This window comes from Notolabrus celidotus, chromosome 22 (assembly GCF_009762535.1).
Source record: "Notolabrus celidotus isolate fNotCel1 chromosome 22, fNotCel1.pri, whole genome shotgun sequence".
In the NCBI taxonomy this organism is placed as follows: Eukaryota; Metazoa; Chordata; class Actinopteri; order Labriformes; family Labridae; genus Notolabrus; species Notolabrus celidotus.
Window position 1 is genome coordinate 10,154,268 of NC_048293.1, and position 14,286 is coordinate 10,168,553.

Here is a 14,286-nt window from a genome sequence, read left to right on the forward strand (position 1 = left end):
GCAACCCATCAGTAGCTGTGATGCACTACTCACGGATACACTCATTTTTGTTGCAACAGACGAGACCCAAAAATTGCTGTCATTATGTTTGCGAATGTGTGGCGAATCTTGTGACTGAAGCAGAAAAACTCCTGCTGTTTGGCAAACACAACAACAACTGGATCAAGGAAACAAGTCTTGATGACGATCTTTGTTTCCCTTTCTTTCGATCACTGTTTTCCCTTCTCACGCCGTGTTACACTAATGACGCGTTTCATGTATTCCCTTCAGAATGAAACAAATCATTTATTTCTGAAGCTGTTTTGACTGAGGCTGTTTCATCTGAAGTCTGACACATGGCGGAGGTTTTCCAAGACATGATGCTCTTTCATCTGAGGTCTGATACCTCAGTCTGAGACCTGAGGATGCCCTAATAGTTTAATAAATTCTTTTAGTCCTTTGTCTGGCGGTAACACGATGTTGGATAACTAATTGCCATTTTCGGGAGAGCTACTGGTTCTTTCTATACATTCTTGAATTGCACAACTAGATGTTGCTAATATCCCCATTATTACTCCCTGCACCTTTAAGAGCAGTTATTCTGTTAAACCTATGCATGGATAAAAAAGATAAAAACCTATCTTCTTCCCAACATCTTTGAATGAAGGAGATCATGTCTATGAATAAGCAGAAGGCACGTTGTGATGTCATCTTATTAACTTAAAAATTGCAACATTTTCAACATGACAATGTACTCTATCCATATTTAATTTATGTAACTTGTGTTACAAATGTATCCCCTGGATGGGAGAATTGGTATGTTACTGTTTACTGCCAGAAACAAGTACTGATTTTGATTAGTGCAGAATAAGTTGGGTGCATGAGCAGTGATGGTAAGTACGTTATGCTGCCTTCAAAGGGAACTCGTAAAGTCGTGAAGGCGTTTGGTGAAGTCGTGTCAATAAGTGGCTTGGCGTTCAAGTAGTAACACTTTTACTAGGCAACAGACGTTCAAGGCCAAAAGTTTGAATGTTGTCCTCCTTGCTTTATAAATGGAAATGCTAATATTAAAATTGTTTATATTTGCTGAAATGCTGTGCAGAGGAAAAAACAACTCCTCTTGGTCCCATACGTAGCTAATGTTAATCAATTCATGTTGTACAAGCTTTGCTCTCACTAACGTTTGCTAATTTTGCTCCTCTAACCACAGACCCTATCAGTCTCATAATATCTTCATGTATTTGCGTGAAACTGGAGTCTATGGGCTCCCCCATTTCTGTGGATGTCATCAGACTCGTGAACTCGATGTTATCAGAAAATGTTGAAGATGTCGTGAATATGATGAGATGGGGGCGTTCATATGGCCATTTCTTGTGAACACGGTAAACACGACCCCATTTGAAGGAACCATTAAACCACACCCTAGTCTTAAACAACTGACCTCTAAATAAAGCTTTAAATCAAAAGGTATCCTGACAATATGTACTCTTATGTTCCTTCAGGACAAGCATAGCACAAAGAAAATATGCAAAGCTTTGTTTCAAACAAACAATACCACAACAACCAGGTTTAGCAACATTTTGACTCAAATGTTACTGAGCTTAAAAAAAAAAAAAACTAGAACAGAAGAAGGAAAAAATCTGGGCCTTTTTAGTTGGGTCAGTCAAAGCAGAGTCTACATGTTGGTGGCAGTCCCAGCTCAACAGCATGCCGTCAACAGAAACTTAAAAGCAATTGCAAGTCATTAGCCAAATGACTTCACATTACAAGCAGTGCGACAAATAAATATCTGTGAGAACTGTTCAATGACTACATTGTTTTTTCTTTTTCTGACTGACCACTTGTTTCCTGAACATATGTCATTATCCTCACCTTTGCTCTGCAGAATTATAAAACCACTCTCTTCAAAAAACCTTTTTCTGCTAGGACTCCAACAAAGTGTGCCAGCGGCAAACCTGCTCTCCTTTAGATTCCTTCATCTGAGTCCAGTGAGTGAGCTCCTCCTCTCCAGAGCTGTTGAGGCCAAGTGAAATCCAGCCAATCATTTCCTTGCGCTTCATGCTGCGCTTGTTGTAGACAGAGAAGATGAGTGTGACATCTGAAAGCTGGAAAAGGGCTACCTGGAAGACAAATGTCTCTTTGTAGGTTGGGTTGGTCTGACCCCGACAGATGGATGTCTTACACTTGGACATCTCATGGCCCATGGAGTTGATCAAGGTCAGCTTGACAAAAGTATCTAAGCAAGAAACATGGGAAGGTGACAATGACAAGGAAAATTTGGTAAATCTGTGAAATGTATCTTAAATCTTTTTACAAGGAGTTTTTTGGACAATTATTTTAATAAGAGATTTTTCAATGGAAATGTGAGCAAATCTTTTTGTTGCTGTGGTAAAGTACCTTTGAATTGAAGCACTGATGATGGCTTTGTTTGATCTGAAGCAATGAATGACACATTCCTGACAAACCATTTTGTTTGAACTAATCTGAATGCAGTTGATGTTTGACCTACAGTATAACTGCATATAAAGTATGGTTTTCTGATAAAACACAAAGCAAGGTGTGGGGTGAGAACTCATGGGGTTACATCTTGTTGCTATGCAACTATAGTAGGCTAACATATGTACAAGTAATGGATATTGCTGAGGATAAAAATGGAGAAGCAGTCAGAACTAAGTCTAAATAGGTGTTTAAAATGAGGTTCCTCTATTAACACACAGTAAAATTAAAATTCCCCTTCGGAAAGCCCTTCAGGAGCTTCTGTTATTTTTTTGGCTATGAAGATCAGGCAGTCTTATGACTTTGCAAGTGCAAAGACATCAACATACTGCCCATAGCAGTATCCCAATTGGGATCTGGAGGAAGAGATGCATGTCAGATGTCAACAAATGAAATAATTAAAAACATAACATAACTTTAAGGCATCATGACAACAGTATGAACCTGGGTGTGACAGACCCTGGTGTGCATGTCGCACTTTGGAGGTAAACTGTGTTTTTTATCAATTTGTATACTTTCTGTCTGGACATTGACTGATTATTAGCATGCTTATCTGCACCCTTAAGCATTCTGCCTGCAGATAGACTTTCTTCAGAACAAATGGGGGAGGAGAGCAGATTGGCAGGTGACCAGTCAGCCAATAAGTGGGACTACTAGCATCACACCAAGAAATAAAGCAGAAGCAGAAGTGAGTACATGAGCAGCACGAGGAGCACCAGCAGGCAGGGACAACAGTAGACCAGCGAGCAACAACACACAGCAGAATGGCAGCCAAGCTAGTAACCAGCACAAGAAACACCAACATCTGTGACATCAACTTAGTGCTCCGTCTACACTACCTCTGCAGTGATAGGTGGCCTGGCTTATAGCGCCCTTTGGTTAACATTTGACCATACCCTGCATTGTGCATTTGTCTCTGCTTCATAGACTAATCTTTATTTTTTTGCTCAACCTATACGTTTTTTTCACCCAATATAAGTATACATTAACCATTTTTACACCCCCACTTCTGTGCTGCTAATAGTTTGAAGGCTGAACAACAAGCTCTGTGTACTCACCTTTTCTGCCAGTGGCTGTTGGCCACCAGTCAGCTGGTAGCTGCTCAAGTTGCTCGAGCTGTTAGCTCCATTACTGACTCCAGTTAGTATCGTCCTGCTAACTAGCAATCCATGAGCATGCTTACTTAAGTGTGGATAATCAAATGCTACTCTGGTACATCTCTACTGGATTTATTTTCACCAAAATATCAGGACTATTCATATCATCCCTGCTATGTGTACAGGGCATCCTGATGTAAGTTTGTTTATGCAGACATTATTTTTCTCTTAGTACCATCTGACAGGTGTCATCCCAACAAAACACAGGAACGCACCCAAGCAATCTGAGGCCCCTGGCCTATGCTGACACGGTGCAGCTTTCCTCATCACCAGCCTCAGCATCTGCTGCAATCTTCATGTTAAGCAAGGTTTGACTATATTGATTTCACTTATCCATGAAAGCAATACAGACAAGAGTATTGACATTCTTTGCCTGGCTGACACATTGTAGAATCAGCTGGACTTAATGACACTCAAGCCCCATCTCCTGGCATACAGAAGCTTTTGCCAGGGGGATGTAATGGTGGACTAGCTGTTATACATCAAGCTGATATCTGGTTCAAGAACTTCATAACTGTTGAAACATTTGACAAGCCTTCTCTCTGGCTAGGCATACTTGGTTCAAAGTGGTCCTTATCTACTGCCTATTACCTGACTGAATACTTTGCTCAATTCTTAGATGAATGAAGGTAATTCTGACTGAAAATGTCCAGTCATGTCTGCTTCAGCAAATAACTTACCAAGTTATTGGCTTCGACTGCGGCATCAGCATTGTTCTGGTAAAGACTTTGCTGAACCATCAGCCCTCTCTACAGCTGCATGGCCCTTCTTTTCTTTGTGTACTTAATATCTTATCAAACTGTTCTCTGAGTATGGTCTCGTAATGACGCTTGAGATTGTTTACCTCAAAAACAGAACCCCTTCCTTGCATATCAAGTATGTTGAATTTCTACTAAGCTCCACGAAAAATATTGTAATTTCTGTCTTCTAAATAAAAACTGTGTGTTCCCCATCCACTTTTCTTTTGGGTTTGGAAAGAGACGTCTTTGATGTAACTTTGTTGTAAGCAACACATGGCCTGAAGGCCAGCAGTTTGAGGCCCCTGATGTAGAGGCTTGAATGTCCAAAACACCAGCAGTTGCAATGCACAGCTCTTTGGTGTTGTTCGTGCAAGACAGGGGCTGCAACTGATAATTTAGCTGACTTGTCAGTCTGTACTGTTTGTAGGAGATGTACCCCCAATTCCAAAAAAGTTGGAATGCTGTGTAAAATGTTGATAAAATGTTTTTGGTTTTGGTTTATAAATAATCTAAAGCCTATATTTAACTGAATACTGTGCAAAGAAAATATATTAAATGTTGAAACCTGAAATTATATTTGTTCAATAAACAAATATATGCTGATTTTAAATTTGATTGCCAGCAACATGTTTCAAAAAAGTTGTGTCACGGACAGCAAAACACATAAAAACTTTTGTAATGCTAAAAAAAAACTCCACAAAACAACTTTCTAACCAATTAGATTAATTTGCAACAGATTCATTTAATTACTGGGTATTTAAAGGAATGCATTCTAAAGAGGCATTTCAAAGAGGCTGGGTCGCTCGGAAATAAAGATGATTAGGGGTTCACCACTCTACGAGAGACTGCAGGATCTAATGGCCTAACAGTTTCAAAATCATGTTCCCCAATGAAAAATTGCAAAGACTTTAGGGACTTCACCATCTACAGTAAATAAAATCAATAAAATATTCAGAGAATCTGGAGAAATTTCTGTACCAAAGGGACAAGGCCGATTGATCAATACTGGATGTCCATGATCTTTGGGCTCTGAGGCTGTGCTCCATTGACATATCTCTGTAGTGGAATTCACTGCGTAGACTCAAAATAAAAAATTATCCTGTCATCTGAAGAATCAAAACTTGACAGTATTTTTAAAAAATCATGGAAGCTGCACCCAATGAAAACATTTGCATCCTAAATTGAAAAATACGACTAAGAATTGTTGAGCAGCTGAAATATATGTTTCCATGCAACTCAATGAAAGATGTTGTTGGCATCAAATTTAAAATGTCCATATATTTTTCAGAAAAACAATAATGTTTTTCAGCTTCAGCATTTGATATATTGTCTTTGTATTATATACAATTAAATAAAGGGTTTAATTGATATACACACCATCAGTATTCTGTTTATATTCACATTTTACACAACATCCAAACTTTTTCAACAGACTGTTCTTTGTTCAAACAATTTAGAAATCTGGCATCTATCCTTCGATGATTACATTCATGACCACAAGAAAAACAGCAATAACTTTTCATGTTACTTTTAGATGATTATTAATGCTATACGCCTGGTATTGTTTCAAGTGCTACATGCAGAACTGGACAATAGAAAAGGACACCTAAAGCATGCCAAATTGCACTGTTTGGATAAAACCACCTGTCAATGTTGCTTAGCATTTCCTTTTCAATTGCCATCCAGCCATTAATCAAACGAAAGCAGTTCATCCCTTGGTGAACTGCATGAACATGAAAGGCCAGGCATCATTGACATAAACACAATACACAGATTTCTGAGAGTGGTTGCAGGGCTGCATGCATAACAGGACATACACATCCAAAAAATCAGGTAGCAAGATTTACAACAAGTTACTATCTTCATGGATACAATTTGTGTGTCTGCCAGAGGAACAGTGGAATGGGCAAATGTAAACTTGTTAAACTTTTTTAACAAGGGTTATATACAATATATACTGTTGTCATATCTGCTGATCTAATTTCAAACTGAAGCCACAATACTGTTAGTAAAATGGTAGATGGACTGTAAGTACATTAGATACAGGATAGTGCTTTTCTAGTCTTGTGACGACTCGATTTTTTACTCAACATGCCACATCCATGATGGTAGAGGTTACTGTGTAAAGTGCCCACCAGTTTTATTTAGTCCTATTCATTCTCATTCACATGCCATCGGCTGTGCCGCTCAGGAGAAATATGAGGTTCAGTGTCTTGTCCAAGGACACTTTGACATGTGGACAGTGGTAGCTGGGATCGAATAACACTTGTGTTTTAAATGTCACAATCTAAATCATTAATTTTCAACTAATACTTGAGAAAAGTGCAGCAGATATTTAAATTATAAATCAGATAAGTAGATAAATAAGTCAACCAATGAAAATGCTTTGTTAGTGATTGACTTCATCCATGTAGATAGTATGAAAAAAACAAACTGCATTACAAAAGATCACAAATTACTTTATGTCAAGAACAGAGACTCACCTCTGATAATATAAACCTGTCCACCTATCAAATGTTTTAGACAACAGAATAGCCCATCTGACAACAAGGGTTGGATAGCAGTAGGAAAAAAACAATGGACCAAGATGTAAACATTGCCGTAGGGTGAATCATTTCATGTGCAGACATAACAGGAGATGAAAGGAAAGACTTGCGGGATCAGAAGGCTAACAACAAAGCACATTCAACAACACCCAGGTTTTATTTGAACATGCTGGTCTGATCCCTTCAAAATGACTAACAAGGCTGACCAGAAAATAAGCCATGGATCAAATCAATGTTATGAAGGAACAGCAGTTACCATAGATTCGACTCTTTCTCATTTGGAAATGTTACAAGCTTCGCATAGATTTTCTAGAACTGAGTTTTTCCCATATATTCAATTCAATTCAATTAAAAAACAGTGACCTTTTTCATTGTACAACCTAACCTAGTCAAGTCTTAAGCAGAAGACAAACCAGTGGCCTATATGGCTTGGTGATTTGTGAGATAAGGAATTACTAAAAAGTTTGTTGCACAAGAACAATATTACTGGTTGCTTTAGAAGCGGATTGATGTACTGATGTTATGGCCACAACAAAAACTGTCTAAAAAATTTTTTTATGAACAGGCTTGTCTGTCATCTAATACAAATGGTTTAAGCTCTTTTTTTCTCTTTTGGCAAATAACCAAACAAAATCGGTTAAGAGTACTTACTGGGTGGCTTGTTGGCAGCTGAATTTCTGAAATGGATACCTTTGATGACCTCCACAGAGAGACGTCCTGTTGTGGCATTGTACACCAGGCCAACAAGGATCTCTGGTGTGGAAATCTGACTGACTGACTGGAACGATGAAGCACTTTCACTGCATGTCATATCTGATAGGCTGACCTGGGATTCACCAACCTGAAAATGTTTGTACACAATCAGAACATTTTCACTGTAATATATGCATTGTAATATGCAAATTCACTAGTGGAAATGCCAAAATAAAAGCTTTATAAAGCGATAGACTTAGCAATTGCAACTTAGTTTGTGCGTACCACAGATTTGGTCAATGCTGTCTCTGTGCGTTGTGAAATCTCTTAATGGCCTCCAAACATGTCTTTAAAAAAATGTTATGCCAGGCACTCCGGCTAGTAACCAGCAGGAGTCAGTAGTGACAGACTATGGTTGGGATATATAAGCATCTTTGAGTACCCAGAAAAGCGCTTTATAAGTCCTATCAATTATTATATCTGTATCGCTTTATGAAGCTTTTATTTTGGCACTTCCACTAGGTGGCAGTGTGAGTTTGTATGGGGCACCATTAGTACCAGAATAAAATGAAGTTTTGGAGCTAAATGTGGAGAATTGTTGCTGTTATTTTCAGTGTGCACAACTTTACAAAAGCACCCCAGATACTAAGGGCCTGATCTACTAAGATCCTAAAAAACGAGTGCTAAATTGCTTTTGAAAACAAAACAATAGCACATGCTATTTATGGGCGTGTTGCGGGTGACCTACTATGATAGTGTGCGCAATTGATAACAGGTGCAAAAGTGATGAGGACCGCCCTTAAATGAGGATTTTGCATGTGCTACCGGCTGTCACCATGGATAGTTTGGGAGAGCAGAGTGGCCGTAAACAAAAAATGAAGTTTGAAACCATGGAGTTGGAGGTCTTGGTGGAGGAGGCAAATACACACACTGGTGAACTCCAGCAGAGACATCTCAGCATTGCAAAAAAGAAACATGATTTGGGAGAATGGAAAAAAAGTGATTTGAAAAGTGATGTCTGCAACAACAAGTTAGAAAATAGATACCTCACACAGCCCCTCTTAAAAAACTTGAAGTATCCCCTTGAGTCAATGTTAGCTACAAAAGACGTTTGAAAATGTCAAAACGTGTTTTCTCACTAATCTGTGTTCTCTCTTCCCTGAGCAGAGGACAACAGTAAAGAATATACTATATCTGTGGGGGCTATCAAAGCCCTGTTATTGTTTTATGGATTTAAATGGACTTCCCTCACAATGTGTATTTATGTTTAACAAAACACACTGAAAGTTGCCTCTCTTGCCTCTGGCCAAAGCAAAAATTAGAGTATGTAAGTGATCCTTGGTTTCTCTGATGTATTTTTGTAAAAAAACAAAAAGTGAGCGGGTGAGAAGCAAACAACCAAACCAAATGAATTGTTACTTAAAATTAGGCAGTGACAGAACTGTTCCTTGTAGACGATAATGCATATATGCATGTCCTATAAGATAATATGATTTGTAAAATCATAGGAACTCCCAGAAAGATATAATGTATGTTTAGTAACTTTGATTGGAAATGAAGACTTAAAGTTAGTGACGGGCAGACAGAGAAGAGAGGCGGAAAGGTGGGGGGGTCAGTGTGTCAGTTCCCCCGGAAATCATACTGTAGCCTATAGCAACATAAGTAACAGCTGTTCCAAGCCTGAGCCAGCCCTTTATCAAAAAGCATTATCAAAAAGGAATGTTTGAAGCCTATTGTTAATGGTAGAGAAGGTGTCTGCCTCCCGTACCCTGACTGGTAGATCATTCTATAGGTGAGGGGCCTGATAACTGAAGGCTGTACCTCCCATATTACTTTTGGAGACTTTTGGTCAGATGAGCAGGCTAGTATGCTTGGAGTGTAGTGTTCTACAAAAATGCACTATGAGCTCTTTGTGAAATGATTTGTACCTACATTATTGTTGCTATATTCCAGCTGTTGATATATCCTCTCTCTAAAAATGCTTTCCAAACAATGAAAGATCAGTCAGTGTAGAAGTACATTTGTTTGGTATTGTGAGGGAGCCTTACAGCCTGCTGGATCCTACTTACCAGGAGAGCACAGCAGGAGTCTAATATGACAGGCACAGACACTCTGCCCTGAAGGTTGAGCTTGGTGAGATGGAACAACTTTTCCCCGAGCACCTCCTCTTTTTTCATCCGCCGCATACTATACAGACGGAATCGGATAGCGTAGTTACTTATCATCTCTGCTTCCACATGGCTAAATCGGAAGGTCTCCGTGAAGATTGGGCATGGGCCTTTGTGGATCCCTGTCTTTGCCTTCTGCTTCTTGGAGGGCAGCATCACAAGATGGACCTGCCAAGTAATGTTTCCAGTGTGTTTTAGAGGGGGGAGATCCGATACTGCCACGATTGTGACTGCTAGCTGCTGGTCCTCTGAATCATAGTCAAACACAACATCCAGAGTGCCATGTTTTGCAAGTGGATCTATGTCATATCCTTTTGGTAGCTGAGCTGCTGACCCACGGGCTGAATAATCCTAAGAAAACAAGGAAATGGTCAATGTTTAATAAACAGCTCAAAATACATTTCCAGCCAAATCTTTTTTTTTTAACCATTACTTTACTTACCTCTGGGCTGAGGACAGCTGTACTGTCACTAGGAACATCCTCCTCATAGCCCTTGTTGAGGTAGCTCTCATGTTCGTCACTGTCTTCGCTTGGACATTTTCCAAAAGACAGGTGGGGACTTCCACTGGTATGTGAGAAATAGCACTTGGCATCTCCCAGGTCTGACAGTGTACAAGACATCCTTGGAGATCCATTCTCATCCTGATAGGGAGGTGGCTGAAGCTCATCCAATGGGGGGGTTCTTCTAATCCTTTGGATGCAATTGGCTGGTTGGTAGGGAAGTCGGGGGTAAAGTGTTAAAGGATAAAAAAGGTATACTGTGATTTTTTATTGAAATCATGTTGAAATAGTTGACTGTTTCATCAAGTGTTGCCACAATTTGAACATTACATAACGTGTCAAATGACCCCAAAAACTATGGGCAAAAAAGGCTGTACAGCCAAATCAATAACTACTCTAAGATTATGTACCTTGCTAGTTTGGTAGATTTCCCAACTAAGAACATTTTTTGTTTTTCCATGTAATCTCTAGACAATTACTGGGTAAATTTTCACGCTGAACAAACCTCTTCTCTAGTAAAGTGCCAACTAATGACAAAGATCAAACAATCAATCAGTCTTGATTTATATAGTACCAATTTCGCAACAAATGTTATCTCAAAACCCTTTACAAAACAAGCAGGACAAGACCCTACTCAATGTTATATTATTCACAAAGACCAAACATCAAGACAGGATCGGATCCTGTCCCATCTTACAGGCGGTTTCAGTCTTATCTAATCTTAATCCACCATGAGCTGAGCACTTTGTAGCATTTAGCAAGGTATTGTTGCAAGGAAAAACTTCCTTTGAACAGGCAGAAACCTAGAGCTGAGCCAGCCATCTGCCTCAACCATGTTGGGTTTGAAGACAGAGACATAACAACAACATCAAAAACAATTAAAACAGTACATTCAAACTCATGAATACAATACTCATAATGATGGTGAAATTAGCTTTATGATTTGCAGAATGCTAATTGACTGATCTTAATACTCAAGGCAACAAAGTGTTGATAATAGCAGTCGAAGTTAGACTGTTCTGAGATTAGCATTGTAACAGTGAGACTGGTATCAATAGTTGAAGCTACTGGAGTCTGGCAGGGTCCCACAGGAGCAGACCATCTACAAAAGCAACCCAGAGGAACCTACGAGACAAGGGAGATCAGGGACTCCCAGAAAGATCTATGGTATGTAACTTTGATGGGAGATGAAGACTTAAGGCTGATTTATACTTCTGCCTTTATGTGTGGAAGATGGGAAACAGACACTTATAATGGAAAAAAAGAAAGAAAAACATGTCAAGGAGTGGTTGTTCAGAAAACAAAATAATATGTATACAGTATTTTGAGTTCAGTTCAATGTTTAGAAATATAGCTGCACTTAAAGCCTGCATTGTAATTGTAAAAAGAAAGAAGTGTGGAAGAAGAATGAGTCATGAAACAAATCCATTGATACAAAACATACCATGATCAGCCGAGGCTTCGCTACTGTAGCCATCATAATCAGCAGTCAGCAGGCTGTACTTCTGGAGGCTTTGCCAGCTGAAACCACTTTCAAGTTTCACATTAGCAGCTGCCTTGGCACCTTCTCTGAGGCCTTGGGAGCGGCTAGCTGCTTCTTGAAACTGACCCATTAGGTCATCCTCACTGTCTGAAGAAGAGCTCTGCTGGTTGGCATCAGGGTAGGCCGTGCCTGATCAGATTTAAGACATTTTTCCTGGTTATTGTGCAAAACATAGAAATGCAAATCTTCAACAACACTACAAACTTTTACTGGACTCAATCCTGCATTAAATGTGTCTCTTGCATTTGTAATAGGCAAAGAGAAAAATAATTTGAAGTACAACTGTTTGTTTACAAGGTGTTGTATCATTTAACAGGAACTTTATCTACTCCATTCATTGTGTGTATTATTCTTATTTTATTTACCAGAATATAATCTCAATGATCTTGTGGTCAACATCTGAGTGTTGTGACTCTTAATGTCTTGATTTATCTGTTGCCCTTTGTAAAAAGCATCCAAAATTGAGTGTATTGAACTTTTAAAAACTCACTGTACCTAAAGGTCAGAGACATCTTTTTAAAGTTTTTCTTATTTGTATCATAGGCCCCTTTACAGCAACCATCATCTGTGGCTGCAAGCCATGAAACATTGAGGATGTATCCAACCTAAGTTCAATCAGGTTTAAACTGAAAATAGTTAATATAAACAGTTGAAATTCTGATCTCAATTGCCAATGTGTGAAGTTAATGAAAAGGTAGATTAATCCCTGGACTGGATAAGACTAAATTATAACTGTAAAACAATTGCGACTGAATATTGAGAGGTAAGTAATAAGTTAAAGTGTAAGTAAGGTTAACTGAAGCAGAATTCATGTTCACATTACAACAACATCATCACCAGCGTTTACTGTTGCTAGATTGCGAAAGTCTAAGCAGTGACCGTTAGGTCTGTTTTAAAATGCTCTGTATGCTTCATGCTTGCTTTCATTGAATGGTATTTCAACAAGAAACTGTAAAAACTATTGATAGAAATCTGCTACAATCTCTCAGAGGAGATCAGATTTGCAACATTTTTATCCTCTTTTAAAAACACATTTTCATCGATGTGCTTTTACAGGAGATGTCACCTGAGCATGTTTTAATCCTGCTGTTTTTATTATTTGAGTAGTATCACTGGCAGCATTTTATTATTCAATAATGTATTTTTTCATTATCTTTATATACATTTTTTAAATATTTAAAATGACAGATTTTTGATTGTTTTAATCTTTGATCTTTTGTTGTTTTTATTCTTCCAAGATTGTTCTATTTCCTTTTATTTGTCTTTCTCATATTTCTCTTTTATTGTCTTTTGTTTCTTTCTTATTTGTAAAGCACTTTGTAACCCTGTTTTAAAAAGTGCTAAATAAAATAGATTTTTTATTAGTATTATTATTATGTAAACAGATGTTACATAGACAGGCCTTCATCAAAAACCCTTCCAATAGTACAGAAAAGCCAGTACTGGTGAACAATTGCCCCAAGAAGAGGTTAGGACTTGTGCTACTGTTTGCGGCATGGGTCCACTTTTTACATTGTAACTTAATGTTACAACTACTTAAGAACAGATTTTCAAGGGCCTAGCTGGATCCTAGGGGAGATGATAATGAGGTCATGGTAAAGGTCCTGATCTGTTTCCAAACCAACATGTGTAAAACTCATTCAAATGTATGTCCTTAGTTTGCTTTCTTTTCTTTTATTAAAAAAACAAACAAACAAAAACGTTATTTAGCATTTAAGTTCATCTACATTTGATCATTGGACATTGAATTTTAGAACTTTGTTTCACAGTCAGGCAAAAATCAAACAAATGTAACAAAAATATGGAAGGTGACCGCTCTTTTTAATTGTAAGTTCAAAATTAGCTGTATGCAAAGAATTGACATTTTCAGAGGAATTCAACATTTACGAAATATGTTGAAATAGGTGTGGAGTACAAAACTACGGTTAAATGCTGGCTTACTTTGCAGCTCTGTTCTTTTCCGTAAGTCATCAAGGCACTGAAGGCTTCCTGGATTCTCTAGTGCCAACTTGGTGTTGAGGTACCAGAAGAGGATGGTCAGGAGCATGATGAAGAGTCCTATTGCCGTCAGCAACCCCAGCACCTCTGGAGAGACTGTGAAAAAGAAGTTCAAGCTGAAGTAATTCTTGTTTGCCATTTGAATACCCGCAAAGTATTGGCAAAGTGTTTTATCTCTTGAGCAAACAATTACGACCAACCCAACATGTCTATATATTCTATCTAAAGACCTTTTCATTCTGCCACTGAGAGGTGCAATATGGAAGCACCTGCAATGGCTCATTTCAGTATGAATGTCTGAGTGGCATCATAGTGGTATCAAGTGATCCAAGCACTGGAAAGGCAGCGATGAGACGTGATCACTGCGTGCTGGCAGAGCAGGCACGCAGTGATCACTGTTAATACTTGTTAATCATACTTGTTAATGATTAAAGAGTATAAACAGTGATTTGTAACAGTAGTTC

General features: G+C 38.5%; 1 protein-coding gene across 1 annotated transcript in view; it reads right to left on the reverse strand.

The window, feature by feature from the left end:
- Nucleotides 1-1,629: 1,629 nt before the first annotated feature.
- Nucleotides 1,630-14,286, reverse strand: part of syt14a (synaptotagmin XIVa) — a 30,427-nt gene continuing 17,770 nt past the window's right edge. Inside the window, exons 3-8 of the mRNA XM_034674480.1 lie at nucleotides 13,766-13,918; nucleotides 11,726-11,953; nucleotides 10,222-10,487; nucleotides 9,681-10,130; nucleotides 7,570-7,759; nucleotides 1,630-2,215 (exon numbers count right to left, since the gene is read on the reverse strand). Of these exons, the coding sequence (XP_034530371.1) occupies nucleotides 1,902-2,215; nucleotides 7,570-7,759; nucleotides 9,681-10,130; nucleotides 10,222-10,487; nucleotides 11,726-11,953; nucleotides 13,766-13,918 (1,601 nt within the window). The 3' untranslated portion in view covers nucleotides 1,630-1,901. The remainder of the gene's footprint in view (nucleotides 2,216-7,569; nucleotides 7,760-9,680; nucleotides 10,131-10,221; nucleotides 10,488-11,725; nucleotides 11,954-13,765; nucleotides 13,919-14,286) is intronic.